Here is a 25,133-nt window from a genome sequence, read left to right as displayed (position 1 = left end):
TCGTCGGCTTCGACCGTCGTCCCGCTCGTCGCCATCGTGGTGCTGCTGGCCGGCGTCTCGGTGGCTGCGGAGGAGGAAGTCGTCACATGCTCCGGCATGATTCCGATGAGTGACTGCGTGGATAGGATCTCTATCGTGGACTTCGGCGGTGTCGGCGACGAGTGGATGCCGAACACCAAGGCATTCGGGAGGCCGTGTACCAGATTCGGCACTCGCACCGGCCCCGCGGCACGCCGCTGCACGTGCCTTCTGGGGTGCACTTGACAGAGAGCTTCAACCTCACAAGCCACATGACGCTTTACTTGGCCAAAGGCGTTGTCATCAAAGCAACTGGGGTAAAATTGTACTCTTTGGTACGAGCAGAAGGCGACGGAGAGGAGCGAGCAGAAGCTAACGGAGAGGAGCGGGCCGTCGGGCCGAGGGGGAAGATGGGTGCCGGCCGAGAGGTTGAAGGAGTTGAGCTTGGGGAGTCGGTGGCGGTGGCGGTATGCAACGAGCGGTGAAGGTCTTTCGATGACATAGATGACGTCTTTGGGGAGATGATGAATAAGAGGGGAGGGAAAAAGAAAGAAAAAGAGAAAAGAAAAAGGCAAAAAAATTAAAAGACAAATATGCCCTTCAAGTAGGCCCTTTTTTGAAATAATTTGAGTACTTGAGGCTCTTATTTGAAACGATATTCACTTCGGGCCCTTTTTTGAAAAAACGAGGCCACTTCAGGCCCTTTTTTGAAATTTTCCCTTTCTTTTTCATTTTGCTATTAATACTAAATCTCGACCGTTGATCATCAACTTTTCCAGCAAAGCTCTCTCCATCTACGAGGAAGATATTGTCTCTGCTAGTCATCGAGTCTTATTCTCCTTCTTCGTCACTCAATTCTCCGTTTCGTTCTTGCTCCCCTTCCTTCATCCTCATTTGAACTGAAATCTCTTGGCCTTCTTCGTCTCCTACCGTTCTTGCTCTGTTTCTCTCTTCTCCTCATTTGCACTCAATTCTCTGTTTCGTTCTTGCTCCCCTTCCTTCATCCTCATCTGCACTCAAATCTCTTGGCCTTCTTCGTCTCCCATCGCTCTTGCTCTGTTTCACTCTTCTCCTCTGCACAACCGTTCTTCCTCCTCAGCTTCTTCTTCTTCTTCTTCTTCATTATTATTTGCTACTCCTTTTCATCACTCTCTGTGTTTTCGCGCTCTTTGTTTCTCAGACAAAAAATCAAAGAAAAATGTCTGCCGATTCTGCCGTTTCAATTGCGTGGGATCTCTTCAAGATCGTGTTTGTTCCCATCAAGCATCAGTTCGCATACGTGCTGTGCTCCAAGAGATACGCCGACGGTCTTCAGAAGGAAGCCAGGAATCTGGAGTACGAGGCTGAGAGGGTCCGCAATGCCGAGGAAGAGGCCAGAAACAATCTTCGGAATGTCCACGGATGGGTCCCAGAGTTTCTGGCAAGTGTTGCGAAGGCCTTGCAGGAGGCGAAGGACCTGTTGGGCAAATTCGAAGAGGCGAGCAAGAATTGCTGCCGCGGCGCTCTTCCCGACCCCATTTGTCGCTATCAGTTCAGCCGGGAGGCCAAGCACAAGACCGATGACATTCAGAAACTCATTCAAGACAACAGTAACCGGGAGATCTCCTTCAGCCTTCCTGCTCCGGGGAATGTCACTGCTCCGGCTCCGGGCAGGAGAGAGGGCAAAGAAGTCATGCAGTCGGCCACTGCGACGGCCTCTGCTTCTTCTGCCTCTACTGCGATTAAGGACGATGGTGTCTTCAAATCCAGAGCTCAGATCATAAGGGACATCATGGACGCTCTTGCCAATAACAGCAACAACGTGGTCGGGGTTTACGGGATGGGCGGGGTTGGCAAGTCCACCCTTTTGGTGGATGCCGAAAGGAGAATAAGGGAAGAAAAGTTGTTCGACCTGGTCGCTAAGGCCGACGTGTCAGAAAATCCAGACATAAAAAGGATTCAAGGAGAGATCGCGCATTCGTTGGGCCTGGACATAAAGAACGAAGAGTATATCAACGTGCGAGCAGAGCGTCTGCACACAAGGTTGGAAAATGAGGAGAGGGAGAAAAAGAAGGTGCTCATAATACTGGACAACTTGTGGAAGGGGCTGGACTTGAGATCGGTCGGCATTCCTTGCGGACATGACAACAAAGTCATAGGATGCAAGTTGCTGTTGACGTCGAGAAATCGAGATGTTTTGCGAAGGGAAATGGGCTGCGACAGGGACTTCCTCCTTGGTGAGCTGCAGGAGGAAGAGGCAAAAGAATTGCTCGAGAGGATCGTGGGGGACAAAGTTCACGTTGACGAGTTCAAACCCTTGGCGGATGAAGCGCTCCACAAATGCGCAGGTGTGCCTTTCCTAATTCTCGCAATTGCAAAACGTTTTAAAGACGCTGGTTTATCTGAATGGAAGGACACTTTGAAAAGAATCGAGATGTCTAAAGATAAAGGAATCAATGATGTGATAAATAAGATGTTGCAACTGAGTTATGATGATTTAGATGAGGAGGTGAAGTTAACACTACGGCTCTGTGTTGTTTATGGTGTGTCCGAGCCCTCTCTGGAAAATCTGGTGAGGTACGGCGTGGGTTTGGGGTTATACGCAGAATATAGTAGCATAGAGGAAGCTAGGAATAGGTTGAGCTCAATAATACGCACTCTTCAAGCATCTTCCCTTTTGCTAGAGAATGGAGACGGGGACGGTTTTAAGATACATGATCTGGTTCGTGAGTTTGTTGCCTCTGTCGCTTCAAAAGAACAACCTATTCTCGTGTTGAAAGACAAAGAGAAGTTCGTAACAGAGTTGTCAGAGGACAAGCTCAAGAATTGTAGGGCGATATGCTTTCCCTACATTGACATGATGGAGCTTCCCGAAGACTTAGATTGCCCCGAATTGCAGATGTTTTTGTTGTTCACAAACAATGAATCTCTTAACGTTCCGGATTCGTTATTTAAGTCTATGAGGAAACTCGGGGTCTTAAGTCTTACTGGGATACATCTCGCTCGTTCGCCTTCGTCGTTTCAGTCGTTGGTGATCTTGCACACGTTGTGTCTTCATCGTTGTACGTTAGACGATGTAGCCATTCTGGGCAAGCTAAAAGAGTTACGAATTCTTAGTTTTATGAGCTCAGAAATTCGGCGATTGCCGAAAGAAATTGGACAACTGGTAGAGCTGAGGTTGTTAGAGTTAAGCTATTGTATTTTCCTTGAGATAATTGAGCCGGGTGTGCTTGGAAGCTTGATCAAATTGGAGGAGTTATATATGGAGTATAGCTTTCAACAATGGAATGCCGTGGAGCAAACTGCACCAACTAATGCCTGTCCGATTGAGCTGAATCGAATGGAGAAACTCCGCATTTTGCGTATGCGGTTTAACGATCCGAACGTGCTTCCAGAGGATCTAAACCTCGAGAAATTGACCAAGTATGAAATCCAAATAGGACATTGGCCGTGGTTGCCCAAGTACAAAGGATCGAGGACATTGGTGCTCACTTTGCATAAAAACAGTGATGTTCTTCGAAAAGGATGCATACAAAGCATCTTAGGCAAAACTGACAATTTGTTTTTGCAGTGGTTGAACGAAATTGAGCAAAGTATTTGCGTGTTATCCAGAAATGGTTTCCCAAAATTAAAGCATCTACAGGTTGAGGATAGCCCCTCCGCCCATTACATCCTCCAATCAACATCCCATACAAATTTTAATACGCTGGAGTCGTTAATTCTCAAGAATCTCATCAACTTGGAGAAAATATGCTATGGACATATCTCCTCTAAGTCCTTCAGTGCATTGAAAGTAGTCCGGGTTGTAGGATGCCACAAGATGGAAGTTCTATTTCCTCTTTCAGTGGTGAGAGAACTTCCACAGCTAGAAGAGGTTGAAGTTGTCCATTGCAGGACAGTGCAGGGGATTGTAGAAGCTGATGATTTTGGCAAATGTGAGTTGCCTATGTTGCGTGTGTTGAAATTGCGTGACTTGCCAAATATCAAGAACTTTTTCACCGCCGAGACAACTCCTTCGAGTAGCACATCAGGCGACCCAACAGGCACTCAAATTGCATTCTTCAACGGGCAACAGGTAACTTTCTACCAAAAGAATATTAATTATTTTCTTGAGTTTTACGTCTTTTGCTAGTTAGATGTACCAGAGATTATGATGCTTATACGTTCATGCCTTCTCTGTAATTAGGTAAAGCAATCTGCCATTTCTCTTAATTGTGTAGAAATCCAACCAATTGTAGGAAAATCCACGTAAATTTAGCTTGTGATGGGTTCTGAGTTATTTTCAAGTTACATGCTGCAAGTATATCTATGTTAATAGTGGTTCATTAAGCATAGTATGGGGGAATATCGGCATTAAAGTCCTTTCATAATTAAAGTAATGTCTAATCTTTTGAAATGAATTCCATCTTATTTAGTTTTCAAATTTTGTTATCATCCACAAAACCTATAAATATAGATGACTTTCTTAAAAACCAATATGAAGAATGGAAATGAGGACTGAGTTTTCAAACAAAAGCAACTATGCTAATCTATTTTCTATTTTCTATTTTTTTTTTGTGTACCGTGTATTTAAATAAGCACTAATTTTTCTTTCATCAATCGAGTGACTTCCAATGTTGCTTACCCTTTTGAATCAATGCGGAACAATGTATATGGTTCCACTTTTTATGTAGACGAAGTTTTAGTCAATTTACGAAATTGTGCCCAAAAACGAAATTGCAAAGTGTGATTTGATTAGTCTACGACTACATTGAAGAGAGGGAAGACTTGATTTAAATTTAGAATCTGTGAGAGATAAGTGAATATTGTTGGGTTTGCAAAAATGAAAAGAACGTGTAAATACATTGTTCGGCTGGAATAGAAGTAGCTCAGCAATCAAATTAAGCTCTCCAATTCAAAGTTGTTTGCCCATGAAAAGACTGGAGAAAGTTCCGGCTGTTATTCTCTAAAATACTTTAGGAAATTAGAAACCGTATTAGTAAGGAGATCTTTTTACTTCTCTTTTTTTTACTTTGTGCAGCTTAATAATCCCCCTCTCCCCCTGGCACTCATCTATATTTAGATCAGGAAGTTCTTGAAATTCGTAATCTAACTCTAACACCAATTCCGTGAGCAAATATCGCAGGTTGCCTTACCGAGATTGGAGACATTAGAAATCATTGGCTTGGATAACCTCAAATATATGTTTTCCCCATCCATGGTTAAATCTCTCACACAACTGAGTCAACTAAGCATAAGCGATTGCATGAAGATGGAGACGATCGTTACGGAGGAAAAAGGATGGGGAATAGAAGCATCAGAAACTCTGGCATTCTCGAATTTAATTGATTTACACCTACAACGTTTGGAAAGTTTGACGTGCTTCTCTCGCCAAAAGTGTAAGATTGATTTTTTCTTTCCATCACGAAAGATCTTCCTGCAGATTGATTCATATAGGCAAGACGTATGGTGACAATTTTTTTAATCCATGAAAAACCAATGACAGGTTCACGAGAAGCTCGAAATCGGGACCACGTCAAATCATGCTCCCGTGCACTTTTCAATCGAGAGGTACCTGATTAACGTTACGTCAAAATATTAAATACACCAGAGACAAAGCATAGTCTAAATAAAATCTAACTAAATTACTTACAAAGTGTATTTTGGTTAAAATATTCTAACATAAAATGAGTAGCATACAAGAGTAAGTTAGGAGGACCGCTGAATAGGACGACCACCACAATTAACAGCAATCAATCTGCCAAATAATTCTTTTTGCATTTTCAACTGTCCTTCATGGTTAGGACGACCACAATCGATAGACCATGATCGTTAGGAGGACCGCTGCTACTTCCATGCGTTTCCTTGTACCTTGTAATTTTTTATTTTTTATTTTACACCAATACATTGTTCAACTTTTTATTTATGTGCTCCTAGTTTCTTTTAATGAATTCTTCCTCAATCTTACTCAGTTTTGCAATGTCCTGGAAGATGTTCGTCCATGTTAGTAATTGAAATAACCATCTCTAAGTGATGTTACAATTGCTATAAATAGTGTGGTTTGGTTATTTGTGGGAAATCAACTAAACCGAGAGTCGTAAAGATTCGATTTAGATTTAGAATCTATAACGGACCAATTTGATTGTATCATAGTTATATGAGCACATTCATTAGACACTGGCTATACGTATTATTTGAACTCCTGGGGCCAAAATTTGAGGTTGAAAGTATTTTTGGGTTTGCTTTGTTATGTAGACAGATAAGTAATGCTCCACTTGGTAACCCATTTCTGAAGGAGAAATTCTTCGGATGGAATTCGTTTACTCCTTTTTTATGTTATTAGTTTTATTTTCCTTTTGTGCAACTTAATAATCCTCCCTCACCTCTTAGCCACTCATCTATATTTACATCTTCGAACTTCGTGAACTCCTAATATTATTGAATCACCAATACCATGTGTGAATTCCTCGGATTGCGTTTCCTAGCCTGGAGACATTAAATATCTTTGCAATGGGCAACATCGCGATGATATGGGATGAGGAAGTATATTTTCAACACCTGAAGAGTCTCGATGTGTCATTTTGTGATGGGTTATCTCGTATTTTCACACCGACAATAGCAGGAAATTTGGTGGAACTCACAAAATTGAGCATAAGCAATTGTAAAATGTTGACAGAAGTCATCGTTGATGAGGGAGGTGAAGATGGGTGTGCAGTTGCTTTCAAACAATTGAAGTATTTAGAGCTTCAAATGTTGACGGCGTTGAGATGTTTCAGCTCAAGTGGACACACTTTGATGTTCCCTTTATTGGAAGATGTCATTGTGACCGGATGTCTCAACATGGAATTCTTCTCCAAGGGATCAATAGAGGCGCCAAAGCTGGACAGAGTACAAGTAACTAAACGTGAAGTGTGGTTTTGGAAGGAAAACCTCAACGTCACCATCCAAAGCATGTTTGAAGGAATGGTATGCCTCGGTTACCAATTCCTGAGCAATTGACTCTGTTTGATCACCAACAGAGTATTTTTTTTTTTTTTTTTGGGCTAACCAGACATTTAACGCTTGTTCGATGAATTTTCTTACAGGCAACGATTGTTGGAGTAGAGAAAATGCGGTTATCTGAGTTCCCTAAGTTGATTTTAAAATGGCATAGTGAACTAATTCCCATCAAGTCGTCTTGGCAATTAGAATCACTGGTGGTGGATAAATGTCCATCACTCTTTAATGCAATTTCATCCAGATTGATGCTTGTTTTAGACAATATGAAGACATTGCAAGTGCGCGATTGTGAGTTACTAGAAGAAATTTTCGATCTTAAAGGCCTGGAGGATGTGGACAGCACTCACGTGGTACCTTCCTTTGGGACTTTGGACTTGGTCAATTTACCAAAGTTGAGGCGAATATGGAACGAAGATCTTCAAGGAGCACTGCCCTACAATTTTCTAGCTCGTCTGACCATTTATAAGTGCAGCAACTTGAGACATGCTTTTACTCCATCGATGACTCGGTGCCTTGCCGATCTTCGATGGATGGAAATAAAGGAGTGCGGTCAGATGGAAGGAGTGATCGCAGATGAGGAAGGGGAGGGAAGAGTTGTGGAGGAGATTACATTCCCAAATCTCTTGACGATGGAGTTGGAATGCTTGCCCAATTTGACTAGTTTTCTCTTGGGGAAGAATCGGACGCTCGAATGTTCCGACTTGAATTCTCTGACCATTGCCCACTGCCCCAAGATGAGAAGTTTGACTTGGCAATCTTTGATGGAGAATGAGCTCGGCACCCCTTCACTTTTCACTCCACAGGTAGGTCTTTAAAACAAATTCATTTTTTGGCATTTCATTTGCAATATATTCACATAGAATTGGACAATGCAAAGTACGTGCCATGTCCGAACATAAATGCTACATTAAATGATTGTAGTTTCAGTCATCAGTGCTTTGATCATATCTAATCGGACTCATGTTTCCTACCAAAACAAAGATGACCAAAATATTTACCTTCCCACCGTAATCCAAGATAACATCCGTAGATTTCTAGAGCAAAACAATTCAGACATCGATAGATATGTACATATTCAAAATCATCTAGTTATAAGTAAATTTCTAATAACCAGTAGAACTCCCCTACTTTGTGCGGATTTGGGTACATAATCCTTTAATATTTACGACAAAGGTTAAAATTTTATAATCCTCAACATGTATAACAATAGTTTGTACATCTCCATATCCTTTTAGAATTGTTACTTTTGTTATCGGCAAACCGGAACTCCAAAATTTAGAAGAGAAGCCGTTTACTTTATAATCAATGTTCTACTGATTATAAATTAAATCAAAATACCCATTTAAAATTTCAATTGTCATTTTATTGATTCGATAGAGTTTAGGAGATGTTTACGTCAAAGTTAAATAGCAAGGAATATACACGTGTCCACACACTCTATTTAGTGAAGATTAAAGATCAATTTTCAATTTTACTCCGACAGAATCCAGCGAATACAAGCTAACATCTTTACCAAATTTTGATTTACATCACTTCTTAAAAAGACAATTAATACATGCCAACTGAACAGGCCACTCTTTTTCCCCCTTCATTTTGGCCTTTGTTGCGGATTGTATACAAGTTTCAATTATTGTTTTCTTTTCTGATGGGGGAAATGCTCGTGCTTTTCCTCATTTTAATGTTATTGCCCCAGATTTTTTTTTAGTATCATTTTCTAAGGGTAAGCTAACGAGTATCTACACATTTATTCGATTGTGAATCATAGGAGTTATTACTAATTATGCATTTACTCAAATGTCGTTTATTTATCATACATGAGTTGCCCTGAAATAATAGTTAGTTATCCCCCACATTGCTAAAGTATTTCAAAAAGTCATCGTAATACTCAATTTTGATTATTAACGATTTTAGGGAAGTGTGGAAATAGTCGGTCTATTTTTTGGTAGTGACAAGTCCGGATTGCGTTAATTTCATCGTAAACAGAAAAAAAAAAAAATTGTCCATCCTCGCTTCTCATGGGGATCATCTGATTGAGGTAGATATCTTTGAATTTGTCTTTTTCCATTGTTCGGGGACTTGGGGTTGATTATTAACAGTATACTCGGCCTTAATCATCAATCAACTGAATAGGAAGCATTATTTTGCCCCTCACCGTTTGTGTCACTAATAAGCTCTTGAATTTTCATGATTTGTGAGAGTTGGGGAAGTTTAGAAATTCCTTCTTTGTGTTCCTAACTTAATATAATGACATTCATTGTGCCATTTTTTCATAATATGGCAGGTACAAATTCCTCGGCTTCGGTTGATTGTTCTCTCCCACATGGACAATTTAAGCAAAATATGGACCGACAATCCTCTAGAAACTCTCACTTGTGAACAGTTAAGGGAAGTGGAGGTTCATAACTGTAAGAGCCTTGAAAATCTGTTTCCGCATTGGTTGGCTACAAGTCTAAACGAACTTTCCAAACTTCGAGTAGAGTCTTGTGGGCTCAAGGTTATAGTCTCGAGTGGAGACGACACCCGGCACTCCACTATTGCTCAAGTTCTTTTCCCGAAATTGACCTCTTTGGCGTTACATGATATGCCACGACTCAAGAGCTTTTGTCCTAACTTTCCTACTTTGAGCTGGCCATCCTTGCAGGAATTGCGAGTGACTCACTGTGATAAACTGAACATGTTGTCCTTTGCGGCACTTATGAACAAGTGGACTCAAAGAGACCACGAACAGGACCTTTCAAATAGGGAAGCACACTATTCATTTGAGAGGGTATGACTCCTACAACTCTTTCACAGTTTTTTCCTAAAACGCATTCACTATTGTCATGTCCACCGTATAGTCACGTCATTACGTATCGGTTTATCCACGCCATAAGACATGCCTTTTTCAACATTGTGAGTGTACTTTTTGTCCGTGAAAACCCATAAGATATTCCATTCCCTAAAATAACAAAAATAATTACATATTGTTGATGGCACCATGCGATATTCCTCATCCAATCCAATTGAAATTTGTGTATTCTGGAGCTTCGTGCTCCTTGCAAAAGCCAATAAGAACTTAGACATGCGGTCCTCTCCATTCTTGACACGTCTCACTAGTGAATTTTTCTTCTCTTTTGTATCTTCTACGAATTCATAAAAGCATGAATTTAACAGTGGAAAAAACATTAGAAATTTAATTCACTATATTCTAATTTTTTTTTCTTTCACCGCGCATTATATCTCACATCCACTACATATCCATGTCACATGACGATACCATAGAAAATCCGAAACCCTTTAACTGTCAATTCGTAGGCAACATAACATATCCGTAATATCATAAGCACAATTTTTAGTTTGGGGACCCCCCATATATTTTAGTTACTGTGAGGGCATCTTGTTATACAAAATTCTAATAAAAAGACGAATTTAGTGAGCTAGGTGGTTTTGAATTTAAAATCACTCTACCAACCTAACAGTACCAACCTCTACACAAAAAAGTTTCTTAAAAAATTCAATACGGATGGTTGTAGTGGAGCGCTCGATCACAGTTGTATTTTGTATCGTGACTTTAAAAGCTTGAGACTTGTACGCCGGGCTCTTGAGATCTATTGAATCGTAAGAAAATGGCCACCTTCCATGCGACATCCGACTTAGGTTTACCTTTTTATAACACATGACTCATTATTGAACCTTTGTTAAATTTACTTCTCTCGTTGTATTGACAATTTGACAGGACTTTCCCAACTTACGGAGACTTTTATTAGTCGATAAGGATATCTATATGATACAAGATGGGAAATTTTGTGATTACATCTTTGGCAAGTCAAAGGCACTAACATTGGCATGCTTTCATGATGAAAAGTCCGTCTTTCCTCTCAGATTCCTCCTAGAGGGATTTCAGAATTTGGAAAGCCTTGAGGTGTTCTGTAGTTCCTTTGAAGATATATTCCATGACGAAGGGTTTGTTGACGAGGGAAAACATCCGTTGCTTGAAAATTTAAGAGAACTTAAGTTGAGCAAGCTACACAAGTTAAAGCATGTGTGGAGACAAGACTGTTTAGTATCAAAAATTCTTCAGAGCATCAAAACACTTGAGGTTTGGGATTGTCCCGATTTGACGATACTATTTCCAGCCGTGACATCCTTCCAGAATTTGACGAAGTTGGAGGTGAAGAATTCCTCTGGATTGGTACATCTAGGGACAGCTTCAGCGATAGCAAGTTTGGTGCATCTTTGGAAGATGACTATAATAGGATGTGAAAGAATGAAAGAAGTAGTGGCAGACCATGGAAATGGAGAAGGAAAAGTGATTTATTTTGGGAAGTTAGGAGAGTTGACACTCCGTAATATGCCAAGCCTAGAATGCTTCTCCTCGACCACAAGTTGCATCTTGAGGTTTCCATCCTTGTATTATATTAAAGTGGAAGAGTGCCCCAAAATGAACATCTTTTCTAAGGGTAAGCTAAGCACACCAAGTCTACTTCGTGCGTCACTGTTCAGATACGAGTGGTACCCGGGGGAATGGGAGGAGGGTGATCTCAATGCAACCATACAAAGGTTGTCTGCATAAACCAACGCCACATGAAATCCAGTAAGGCCCAATTAATGTGCATTCTCATCCATCTGTTTTCCTCTTGCCTCTCTGCTTCGCAAATCGTCCGACACCAGAAGAAGCATCATATAAGTTCTGAATTTCTTCATGTTCTTAAAGCTTGTCTCAGCCACTGACAAAAGGGAAGGGCAGGTGCTGCGAGAGGCACGGTGAAAGGTCGGGATGATTCCTCCTCTTTAAATTCAAAGTCTATGCGCACTCTCTCTCTCTCTCTCTCTCTCTCTTCAAATTCCACCTACGCACGCCTCTCCAGCTCTTTCTCTCTTTCGGTGCCTAAGCTTGAACTGCGACCAACGCGAACATGGAGACGACGCGGAACGGACAAGCCAAAGAGGAGGCCGCGGCCGCTCGCGACGGCTCGATTTGCGGCTACGAGTCGCTCGATCGCCTCCTCCGCGACAATCTCAGCCCCCAAGTCTTTCAGGTCTTCGTTTCTCATTTTTATCTCTCTCCTCATCTTAACCATGAGTTCGTAACCTGATTAGCATATAGATAGAGACAGTGAGAGACGAGGCTTAGTGTCGTTTGATCGGGACTAGCTCGCGAAGCAGTATCCGGTCGATTTGAATCCTTGTCGCTGTTGATCCGATTGACTTGGCGTGTATTTCTGGAGTGTTATTCTTCGATTGGATTTTCACCTGAGTTTATTAAGGAAATGAAGTTGATTTCGTGAAATCTGCGGAATCAAAAGCGACGAAGTTCGTTTTGTGGAAGATATTCTGGCACTGGTGCTTTTCTCTGAGCCTGATGATGATAGCATCTACAGATTTCGAATTGGTGCTAATCAGGAAAGCAAAGGCTGCATCGAGAAGGATTGTTGTAGTAAACTCTTGGAATGAAATACACAAAAATGATGTGGTCAGATAGTAGAATTCTGTTCTGCTCGGTTTATGTTGTCTCTCTGCTCGCTTTTTACAATTAAAGTTATGGAAATTGCACAAGTTGCATATGCTTTGCTGTTTAGATGAATATTGATGCCATCAGTCAATCTAGGAGGATGTTTGATCTGTCCTGCATCTCACGGGTCTGCATATGTAGACATATCATTTACTAGTAGGAGCTGGACTTCTGTCGTAAAGGTGGATCTTAGGGATTGTAGTGTGTTATTCCTTTACTTTTCACGCATGTGGCCTCCCGAATCGCATGACTGTCCACTATTTTAAGTACAAAAAAAAAAATTACTACAAAAAGTAAGGATGGACAGCTTAAAAGTCTTATTGGAGAGAGCTGGATTTGATCAAGTAATTTCAAGTCCAAATGGATTTTAAATTGGCACGGATCAACTGCCCATGAAAATATTTGTTGAGACAATTGAAATGACTCAGCAATCGGTCCCTTTCTTCTTGCTAAAGTATCAAAAACTCAAAGCATGTCATTCCATTGTGATGCAATCTTACTTTGTTATTAAATCTTGATGATATTGATTTCAGGAAGTCAGTCGTTTACTTATTGGATTGAATTGTGGAAGAACTCTTGAAGCTGTTCCTCTGGCAGATTCTGCAAAAGCTCTCTCATCTGAATGTAATTTTGACGTACAGGTGATCCTGTGTTTTCTGTTTTTGTGCTGCTTATTGGATGTGGCAATTTAAATGCTGTTGCTAAGAGTCCTGGTCACACTAGTCTGCACTGTTTCATGTACTTCAGTAGCATTTCGTTGGAGTTTGATAAAGACGCACTATAAGTCAAATAGATTCCTCATGTAAAACAGTTTTCTAGACAGTATGAAACTTGTCTTCTCAGCACATTCCTGCTTGGGGCATATGGAGAATCTGAGTGTGTGCATAGGAAATACTTACTTGTCATGGGTGAGATGACTGAACACCCTGAAAGGGCTGAAAATGTTTTTTGGCATACTTATCTCCTCTGTGAGCTAGCATAGAAAAAGTAGATGGAAATATATAAGTCACATCATCTGAAAACTGAAAGTATCCAGGGCAATCAGTTTCAATGCCTTATGTTCCTTTTGGCGACCATGGAAGACAAAGTTCCTTAACTCCACCCAACAAACACTCAATTTATGATTGCCTTAATCCATTGTCACCCCAATAGCCTCTGAAGCAAGTTCCTCCAGCATTGCTCAGGCCTGCAAATAGGAGTTGAGGCCAACAAATGTTTGGAAGTTCTCTGAGGAACATGAGCAAAGATCTTCCAATGTGTGCTCCTTGTTCTCTTTCCAAAGGGGCATAGGTAGCTTCTGTTTATAACTCAGTAATCTTTCATGTCTGTGATAGATAAAAGAGCATGGACCAAATAATATTATGTCACTGGGATTCATACATATGGTCCTAACTGGGGAAATATTTGTTTAAATGCAATGAATTGCCAATATCTGGTCCAGATTTCCTTTGCCAATATTGAGACCTTATCATTAGGGAGATCGTGCAGAGCATAAGCATAGTCCTGGAAATGATTTCTTCTCAAATCTGTTTTAGCATAGATTCTTGGTTCTGAGTTTTTCCATGAGATGGAAGGTACGAGAAATTGTGACTTTTATAGTCTTGTACCATGTTGGGATTCTATGGAGCTCATGAGCCAATGGATAGAGAAACATGCAAACTTTGATGTAGTCAAATTATTCTAGTTGATTAAACTTGCTATTAAGGAAGCTAAGGAGTACTCTTTCATATTCTTTGTGGCAGTCGCTATTTGGTAGTTGTTTACTTTCATTGAAAACCATTACTGTCTTGGCAGGATCCTTTGGTTTTGATTTTTTCTGACCAGTTTTGTGGAATCTTTGATCAATTTATTCTGATTTTCTTTCAGGCATTTCACTTTACGGCAGACAAGGAGTTATTAAGAGAACCGCGAGTTGTCAGAGTTGGGCTTATCCAAAACTCTATAGTTCTTCCTACAACTGCTTCCTTTGTGGATCAAAAGAGGGCTATCCATCAGAAAGTAAAACCAATGATAGATGCTGCAGGTGCTTCCGGAGTAAACATATTATGCTTGCAGGTTAGTCATGCCATGAAGCCTGAGCTATACGCTTTTTGGTTTCTCCTTTTGGACTTGAAAGACTGAAGTTCCACTAATGAACTAAATAATTTAAATTTAGGAAGCATGGATGATGCCATTTGCCTTTTGTACAAGAGAGAAGAGGTGGTGTGAATTCGCTGAGCCTGTTGATGGAGAATCAACAAGGTTTCTTCAGGATCTAGCAAAAAAGTATAACATGGTCATTGTTAATCCTATCCTTGAGAGGGATGTGAACCATGGGGAGACTATCTGGAATACTGCTGTTATTATAGGCAATCATGGCAATATTATAGGCAAGCATCGAAAGGTCAGTGTAATTGTTGGGGGCCCTATGTTCGATATATCCCTTTGAACTTGTAATATTTTTAAGTTTGATGATCGCATTTCGCAGAACCACATCCCCAGGGTTGGCGACTTCAATGAAAGTACCTACTATATGGAAGGAAATACTGGGCATCCTGTGTTTGAGACTGCTTATGGAAAGATTGCTGTCAATATTTGTTATGGGAGACACCATCCTTTGAATTGGTTAGCATTTGGCTTGAATGGTGCAGAGATTGTGTTCAACCCTTCTGCAACCGTTGGTGAACTTAGCGAGCCAATGTGGCCGATTGAGGTATTTACAAATCCCTATCCTATGTTTGATTCATTGAACTTGTGCTATGAATTTATATTGGTCATTGTTCCTTTTTTGATAGATTTCTGGAACTTCTGTGTTATGCTTACTGGCACAAAGGTTACCATGACCTTTTTTTTTTCCTTCACAAGAAGGAAAAAGAATTGAAAATAGTAAGAAAACAACTTAAAGTCTCATTGCACAAAGTTGAAGCTTATCAAATAATTGTAGATTCAAATGAACTGACTTGATTATCGCCTCAGTTAACCATGTTTAATTGTAAAATCAATTTGCAGGCCCGAAATGCTGCCATTGCCAATAGTTATTTTGTTGGATCAATTAATCGGATAGGAACAGAAACATTTCCCAATCCATTCACATCAGGCGACGGGAAGCCACAGCACGCAGATTTCGGGCACTTCTATGGATCCAGTCATTTTTCAGCTCCAGATGCTTCGTGCACGCCATCACTATCCCGTCACAGAGATGGATTGCTGATCTCGGACATGGATCTCAACCTCTGCAGGCAGCTGAAAGACAAGTGGGGATTCAGAATGACTTCTCGGTACGAGCTCTACGCTGATATGCTCGCTCAGTATCTGAAGCCGGACTTTGAACCGCAGGTCATATCCGATCCCTTGCTGCATAAGAAGTCCTCTTAAGTTCTTGATTCACAATAATGTACATTTAGGGATGACTGTATCGAAATAATGTTTACTTTCTGGACTGCGGCACACGTTGTCTGTATATATGTGTGTTCCATTGTTTGACGAGTTGGATTGTAAATAAAATGAGAAAACCTTCAGAAGAACGACTTCTTTCCAAATCTATAGTATCACTTCTTGATTCAAATATTTGCAATCACAAATGTTGATCCCGGTATTGACACGAATTGGATGGTAACTCAATCATGTAAATTAACTTGTGTTCGATTAATCTATCTACCTAAGCATGAACTATCTAGCTGAAAGTGTCATTGATGCTGTCGATATAAACCTTGATCCAAACTTTTTCGTTCTTTCGATTATTTGATAAATGATGCTCCACATTGCTTTGTCACCTAGTGAGAATCAAAGGCTCCCTGCAAAAAGGGTAAAAAATATGTGAGATCATCGTAATTTTGAAATTTTTGTTTGGTGTAAACAGAATTGTTGACAAGATCGGGTGTTAGGCATGTCTCAAAACTTGAACATCACTAGACTGACATTTTGATAGCACGAGATATTTTTGTGTTCTTTTTCACGATGATGGACTTAACTGAACTCCGCTTATGTTTCCAATCACAGAAGGCATGATCTAGACATGATCCATGAATATATGCAAAAAAATGAATAAAAACAACCATAGAAATTATTCGAGAAATTCAAATTTGACAAATAAAGACTCACGACTAAAAAGGACCGTACGTGTCCTACCAAAGTGATAATCCTAACCAATACATCATATATATCTCGAACTATGAGCGATACTAGACATCTTAAAGAAATCTTGCTAATCCTCCAATTGAGTGACGTGACAGTCTTTTGTTCATTGAATGGGTCTCACTTGTTTCAACATCCAATAAAAGACTGCCACGTTGTCTATTAAGACAGTTTTAGTAAAGTTTTTCGGTGCTCTTAAAACTTTCTCCAACTATTATACCCGAGCAATCACACTTCGGCATACCAAGGCGAGCATGGACACTCGCAACCCTTTGGCATAGTCGGATCTTCTTGCGGTTGCCACAGCACTATGGCACAGTTTTCCGTCTCATCGTGCATCTTTGTTGCGAACTCCATCTTGCTGTGGGTGATTGCAATTTGATGACTGAATACTACTTTCAAAGAGTTGAGCGAGAACTATAGTATTCGGTGTATCTATATATACTGTTGTAATTCAGAGCGGTCTCGAGCCCGAGTATTTGATAGAAAGTCTCTTTTGGTATTCGACCACAAGTATGATTCTAGTTTTGGTTGGATACGCGAAAGAACATGAGTAGATAATTCCTATCAGTTAATTTATTTATTAATTTATTTTTTGAATTGGAAACCGGTGCTATAAAATATCGATAATCGAGTGTATAAACATAAAGCCCCAGGGAATCAACAGTCAAAACTCCGAGTCAAACAAAAACAGTTTCGTATGAGGAAATTGTTGTCCTATTTTTAAAAATCTCAAAAGAAAGAAACATCTCTTATCATGCACTTACATTAATGTTTGATGGGAGGGAATTAGCATTCGTTAATTTAAATGAATATGGCACTTATAATTTTTCAAATATGAATTTGAATTAACTAACATGTTTTCGAATATGAATTTTTTAATTAACTAACATATTTTACAATTTTTTATAAATTTACTACTTTTCAACCATCTCTCTTGTCAAATAATCTTGTAGAGTTACCTTTTATTTCGATTATGGGAAATATAGTTATTGATTACATCCGTTCTTTTATTTTTTAACTTGCAATCAAGAGATTTGATTGTTATTCCTTGCTTTTTTCAATCTACTAAAACAAGCTATTGTTGATAATCGTAACAACTTTAATTTAGAGAGGTCTAAGCACAATCAATTACATATTGATTAATATCCGATTTTACGTGTAAAGCAAGTGTCAAGACTTAGACTTAACACAGATGTGTATAATTCAAATTATAATATACTAGGCACGTAAAAATAATGGCTGATTCATATATTGATGAGATTTGCACGTAGAAATTAACGACAGCAAAGCAATGATCAAAGAAAATTTGTTTGAGGAACTCAAATGCAAACTCAATCCTACGAGGATCATATTTTAACCGTCCACGTCCGAACCCCGAGCTATGTTTCAGCAACAACACGAAATCCGGAGCTGAGCATGGACGCATGGCCACCATCGACTCCAGGGTGTCCAACCTGTTCTTTCCGCTACTGCGGAATCCCGGCCAGGCGTTTTCTCTTGCAGGCAGGCGATGGGGCCTTCTTTGGTCCCGAATCCGGCTATCACCGAATCGTTGTGAGCGCAACTGTGGAACCTTAATCCGTCATCTCTTTCCCTCTCAGCCTCACACTCTTTGCAAAGCATGTAACCTGCCTTCTTCAGGTGGATTCTCTTGTCAATGCCCTCGAAGCCATCGCGGCTCCTTTGTGTTCCCGGATCTCTTTGCGATTGCTTTAGCATGACGGCGTGGGGCGCCATCTTTTCGCGAGTCATGGTTGAAAGACCCATCTTCGCCGGCGATTTTGCGAATTGATGACTGAGTATTGATGGGAAAGAGTTTTGAGTGACGAGAGCACTGTTCACTCACTGAATGTACGTATGTATAATTGTGATTCAGGCCAAGACCAATCTTCAGATTGCATAGGAAATGTTTGATTCTTGTTTAGGAAACATGAATTCGACGACTCTCCCACGGACGGGCCCTCAAAATTCAGAACTCAAAACCTCCGTGCGAAACAAATATATCGGAGAAGGAAATCTTTCCTGTTCTGCACTTACTGCTATTGTGGAACTTGACTTGCTTTTTATTTCTCTTGTTTGCTTTTTTTACGACTAAAAGTTTAACATGAGATTGATTTCAAAAGCATCACTTCCTTGTGGGGGTGACCATGATGAACGGTATGGTTCAGTTCGGATTCGACCCTAATTGAACCGAATCGCAAATAAATTGGAAACATCACATGCTCTATTTTGTTGATTATCCAGTTAGTTCCCGATCAAATCAAACATGCTCAATCAAGTAATAACATTCATTTATCCAGTTATTGTTTGGATTCTTACAAATAAGATTCATCCAACCATATTTAAAAAAATTAAATAAAATAATATCTTTATTGTTTGAATTCTTACGAGCAAGAACAATCCAAAAAAAATATCTTACCTTCCGAATACGGAACCAAAGTTTGAATTAAGGAAAAAGCTACGCTGTCAATTGTAGCCCCCGGATATTGGGCACTATCTTCTGCCAATGCATTGTAGATTGCCATAGATAACGCATATAAACAAGATTTCCGAAAAATATGAACAATTCAATGAAGTAAACAAGATCCCCGAAAAGGATTGGGTTCAACAAATTTATCTCAACACCAACACCAACTCATAAACAATAAGTTATGCTGAGAATCAGTCATTGAATTTCTATTGAACCTTCAGAGAGCTTCGATTGAAACAATGGTTGAGTTTTCTGCGGGAAAAGTATACTAGAAGTGCCATAACTTTTGTACGGCATTCACTTGAGTGCCATAACTTTCAAAAAACGTTCACTTCAGTATCATGTTGACGTGGCAGCTGGAAAGCTGACGTGGCTCATCGGAAAGATGACGTGGCACGCTGGAAAGCTGACGTGGCATGCTGGAAAAGTTGCTATAACACTCAAGTGAACGATTTTTCTCCGAAGTGGCACTCAAATGAACGATTTTTGAAAATTGTGGCACTTTAGTGAACGTTTTGAAAGTTATGGCACTCAAGTGAATGTCGTACACAAGTTATAACGCTTATAGTGTACTTATCCCGTTTTCTGCAGAAATTTTATATGTGCACGGATGTGTCATCGCCCAGCCAATACTGCAAGGTCTAACGAGTTCCTTCCACCGCACCTAGGACCGGGCCCAAGCTTCTTTGTAGAACCGAGCCAAAGCTTCTTGCGGATGGGCAGCCGATCGAACTCGTCTTGGTTCCGAATCTAACTACCACTTTGTCGTTTGGGTAAAAGTAAAACCCTAATTTATCACCCCTTGCCTTATCTTTCCCGCACTCGAGATAAGTACACAATGAGTGCCATAACTTGTGTATGATATTCACTTGAGTGCCATAACTTTCAAAACGTTCACTTATGTGCCATAACTTTCAAAAATGGTTTACTTGAGTGCCACGTCGAAGAAAAATCGTTCACTTGAGTGCTATAGTAATTTTTCCGGCGTGCCACGTCGGTTTTCCAGCTGCCACATCAGCTTTTCGGGCGTCCACGTCAACATGGCACTTAAGCGAATGCTTTTTGAAAGTTAATACACTCAAGCGAACGTTTTAAAAGTTACGACACTCAAATGAACACCATACAAAATTTATGGCACTTTTAGTGTACTTTTCCTCCTGCACTCTTTGCAAGGCACTTGACACATCTTCGTAACCTGATGCAGCAAACTCGACGGCTTCGACTTCTCCGGCCCTAGCCCGGTTATTGACGTCGATAGCTTCGACTTCTCCGGCTTCTCTAGCCTTGTTGTTGGCCCTATTGTTGACGTCAATAGCTTCGACTTCTCCGGCCCCCTGGCCCCGTTGTTGACATCGATAACTTCGCCTCCTCCGGCTCCATGACATCAACGTCGTCAACCTCGATAGCTAGCTCGAGATCTTCGCGAATCCTTTGCATCCTCTGATCTCTCTCCGACTGCTTCCGCACCATGGCACGATGCATCTTCTTGCCGCGGATTGAAACGGCCGACTCCAGGACCGAGAATCTGGATTGGATTGAGGATGGTAAAATTCAGAGAGTTGAGCAAGGGCATTATCACCGTACTGTAAAGTGTGGATATAATTCTTTCGATATTCAAATTTGGCTCTACTTGTAAATTATAGTAATTCACGCGGATATTTCATTTTTTCTTTATACCTTTTGTTAGATTTCCTTAATTATAAATTGTAAAGAAATTCGTGTGGATAATTTCTTTTTCATACCTTCGGTTAGACTTCCTTCTCGGCCATTAAAATACTGATGTGGCTGTTAGAAATATATTAGCATTCTATTTGAAATATATTACGATTCTGTGTATCTCCCCGATTGTAATCATGATTGATTGCAATTGATATTTTTAATATTATCTTACTATAAATAGCCTTGTAAAGCCTATAAATAGGCTCATGTATAGACATTGAAGTAAATACAGAAATTCTACAACTTCTTTAATTATTCTATCAGTGGCATTGTCCACCCATGGATTTTATTTGTTAACATGGATGGGTCATTATGCGCGGAACCCTAATGAAAATAATGCCAAAATTATTGATATAAATTTGGAGTATTGGTGGGATGAAAATGTTTAGGATATTAATGTCGCATGTAAAAAAGTTTTAGATTTTCTATGGATTGTTCTCCCAATGAATGAAACACACTTGCAACTTACTAGCTTGTTAAAATCTAGATCAAAGATTCATCGAAGCCAAACGCACGGGTTCAACTCTCTCTCTCTCTCTCAAATTTAATTGTTCTCTTTATTGAGGTGAGAAAAGCCTCAAGAGTTATTAAATCATCTTATACACATAAATTTAAAACATGACAAGCACATCTAATGTGAAAAAAATTTCCGCCAAAAGAGGGTTTACAAATATTTTCTAAATTGAGAATGGAAGCAGTATTTAATGAGTCTGTTTTTATGTTATTTCGTACTATACAATTCCGTTGTTTGTGGGATCATTTTCTCACGAGAGTTAATGAAAAGAATTATAGAATGGATTGCTATCTATGCCTAGATCGAGGATAAATGGAAATTTTATTGATAAGACCTTTTCAATTGTAGCCAATATCTTATTACGAATAATTCCGACAACTTCAGGAGAAAAAGAGGCATTTACCTATTACAGAGATGGTGCGATTTGATTATTATTTTTTTTTAAGTATCTTTTTCTATTTTATTTAACGCTTTTTTTTTTTCAGTCTTAGAAGAAAGATCGGCCGTACGTCTTTTATCAAACACTCGAAATGCAAGTACTCTTTTATGAATGTTCCAATCGCCACTTATTCAATGACATGTGATACCCATATAAGAATGAATTTGTCAAGGATTACTCCAAATGTCACTACCTATATGCACACATCCATTGAAATCCATAAAAAAAGTTTTACAAAGCCTTTTTTTTATTTTTTATAAACCCTAAAAAGTTCATGTTTAAGAGTAGTTCTCGGAACAGGTTTTGCTAGCGAAGTACATGCAGTGTTGATCAAAAAATTCAAATCAAAATTTTCACCAGTAGTAAAAGGTAAATGTTCAATGATAACATATTCAGCTAATGTTTCTTTATAAAGTTCATCACTATAATGAAATAAAGGAGATGTGTTAGGATTGACGTACCCAAAAATTTGTTGTTACCTGGTATCAATCCTCGCTTACGTTGCATGTTTTTACGCCGGATGCCGACGGTATATTCCATGGCTGTCTCCTTTATTAAAGTTGTATGATTTCATACAATATTTACAGTTTATCTTGTAATTGTCTTTGCTTACAAGTATCTTGTCGAAGTATTGCCATAAGTTGGATGTACTCTCTCGGGCCTACCGTTCCGGATCCTTTGCTGTCGACGTTTCTTCGACGCCGGTAGGGGATGAAGACTTCTTTATGTTGGGATGTGCTCGACGTTGGGAACATAGTTAATATTATCATCATCGTCTACCCAACATGTAAACTCATTATGATCATATTGATCATGAGATTGAGAATAATTGGATTCCCCCATCCCTATCGGCATCGAGCTCTTTCTCCTATCACCAGCTCCATTTCCACTTGCCATTTTTGTTAGAAAATTGAGCGAAAGCAGATTCAAAAAATTGACAGAATCGAGCCGGACTTGAGAGAATTTGAGAGAATTGAGAGAAATTGTAAGAAAAATGAAAAGGGAGGAATGATATTTATAGGAAATTTAGAAGGAAAAAAAAAGAGGAAAAGATAGCTGTTGCAATTATGGCCGTCGGCTCTTTCCTTTTTTTTTTTTTTTTGATTTTTTGGGTTGGTTCTTAATTTTTTAAAATCGGAACCGGCCCGTGAGGAGCCGGGTCGGTTCTGATTCAAAACCGCCAGGCCGGTTCCGATTCAAAACCGCCTATCCCGTTCAACGGGCTAGTTTTAATTATTTCACGGGTCCATTCTGGATCAAAATCGATCCATGCCCATGTCTAGTCCACAGGGACCTCACGTGTTCTTTTGTCCGATAGAGCTGTATCATCGGGAAAAAGCTATGCACGCTGCGTAGGCCAGAAGATGCAATAATTTGACTAGACATTAGATAGTTGGGGTGTCCTAGAGGGTGCCATTTGGGCCCGTGGGCCCGGAACCATCCTGTTGACCGGGCCCACGGTTCCGGAACCGTGGGAACCGACTCGGAACCGCCGGTTCCGAACCGTAAGGAAGAAGAAAAAAAAAAGCGGCTCTCCGCCTCCGGGTCCCGCCCATTCCTCCCCCCCCTCCCCACGCGCTTTGGGCCGTTGCTTTAATAAAATAAAAAAAAGAGAATTACAAATAATTCTTGCCTATAAATACATATGCTCCCCCTTTCATTTTTGTCACAAATTCTCTGAACAATCTCTCGAATTCTCTCAAATCCTCTCAAATCGCTCAAATTCTCCCAATTCTCTCAATCCCGACTCAATTCTCTCAATCGGATTTCCAATCAATTCTCTCAAAAATGGCAAATGGAAGCAGAAATGCCGACAAGGGCAAGATGACTATGAGAGATTTCGAGTATCCCATTCCCGAATATGATCCTCGTGAGTATGCATGTTGGGAAGACGACGACGATAATATCAACTATGTCCCGGTTCCGAACGTTGAGCACATCCTAACACAAGAAAGTCTTCATCCTCCCACCGGTGTCGAAGAAACGTCAACGGCAAATGAGCCGGAACGGAAGGGCCGAGATAATACATCCGACTTGTGGCAACACTTCGACAAGGTACGTGATGAAGGCGAAGGTAAGTATAATATAAAATGTAAATATTGTTCGCAAACATATAAATTTACGAAAGGAGATGGGTACGGAACATTCCATCGGCATTTGACGAAAAAACATCCAACGCAAGCGGGGATTGACAATACGCAACAACAAATTTCCGAGTACGCCACTTCTAATCCTCATCCTATATTTCGTTACACTGATGCACTTTATAAACAAACATTAGCTGAATATGTTGCCCTTGATCATGCTCCGTTTAATACTGGTGAAAATTTTAATATGAAATATTTGATAAATACTGCGTTGGTTCATCAAGCGCCAACTATTCCAAAAAATACTCTTAAACGCGAAGTTTTTCATCTTTATAAAAAAGGAAAAAAATCTTTAGCAAATTTTTTTGCGGAATTTAATGGACGTGTGCATATAGGTAGCGATATTTGGAGTGATCCTTGACAAATTCATTCTTATATGGGCGTCACGTGTCATTGGATAGGTGACGATTGGACGATTCAAAAAAAACTTATTGCATTCCGAGTTTTTGATGAAAGACATTCGGCTCATAATATATATAGAATAATTAGGCAAGTTTTAGAAGAATATAATTTAATAAATAAAGTATTTTCAATTGGTTTTGATAATGCCGCCGCAAATACCACTTCTATTCCCGAATTAGAAAATATTTGCAAACCCACTTTTGGCGGACAATTTTTTCACATTAGATGTACTTGTCATGTTTTAAATTTATGTGTACAAGATGGTTTACGAACTCTTGACACTTTTCTCGCCCCAATAAAGAGTGCAATTAAATTTTTATGGAGTCGTCCCCATTTTATGAAATCATAGGGAAAATTTTGTAAACAAAATGGGAGAAGTGCAAGAAGATTTCCAAAAGATATTCCGACTCGTTGGAATTCTACGTACGAGTTGCTTCGGCAAACTTTTGATTATAAAGATTTATTATGTATGTTTATTTCACAAAATATTCTCGAAATTACTTTACTTTCTCAACATTGGGACGTTTGCAAGAAAATTTTAGATTTTTTGAAATTTTTTAATGATGCTACTAAGACTTTATCTGGTATTTATTATCCTACTACGTATTTATTTTTAATAGAGTGTGTTAATATTGGTAGTGTTTTTAGTGAATATGAAAATGATACCGAATTAGGTCGAACTATTTTAGTAATGCGAGAAAAATGGTTGCATTATTATTTGCAAATTCCTCTTGTCTATTTAATTGGTATTATTTTTTATCCACGTATTAAATTAGACGGTTTACAAGATTATTTGAATGTGTATTATCATGATTGTTTACATTTGAAAGATTCAATAGATATTTCAAATATACTATGAG

At 39.6% G+C, this 25,133-nt stretch overlaps 2 protein-coding genes across 2 annotated transcripts in view; both read left to right on the top strand.

The window, feature by feature from the left end:
- The first annotated feature begins 869 nt into the window (after positions 1 to 869).
- LOC115732637 (putative disease resistance protein RGA3) overlaps positions 870 to 25,133 on the top strand; it is a 42,571-nt gene continuing 18,307 nt past the window's right edge. Inside the window, exons 1-2 of the mRNA XM_048279782.1 lie at positions 870 to 4,072; positions 5,123 to 5,375. Coding sequence (XP_048135739.1) covers positions 1,217 to 4,072; positions 5,123 to 5,375 — 3,109 coding nt within the window. The 5' untranslated portion in view covers positions 870 to 1,216. The remainder of the gene's footprint in view (positions 4,073 to 5,122; positions 5,376 to 25,133) is intronic.
- On the top strand, positions 11,823 to 15,861 carry LOC125315171 (beta-ureidopropionase-like). Its single transcript, XM_048279408.1, has 6 exons — positions 11,823 to 11,993; positions 13,000 to 13,107; positions 14,333 to 14,521; positions 14,622 to 14,849; positions 14,934 to 15,158; positions 15,455 to 15,861. The coding sequence occupies exons 1-6, from the start codon at positions 11,871 to 11,873 to the stop codon at positions 15,818 to 15,820; spliced, it is 1,239 nt and encodes a 412-aa protein (XP_048135365.1). The 5' UTR covers positions 11,823 to 11,870; the 3' UTR covers positions 15,821 to 15,861.

Source organism: Rhodamnia argentea, chromosome 5, assembly GCF_020921035.1.
Source record: "Rhodamnia argentea isolate NSW1041297 chromosome 5, ASM2092103v1, whole genome shotgun sequence".
Classification (NCBI taxonomy): Eukaryota; Viridiplantae; Streptophyta; class Magnoliopsida; order Myrtales; family Myrtaceae; genus Rhodamnia; species Rhodamnia argentea.
This window is presented reverse-complemented; position numbering and strand designations above follow the sequence as displayed.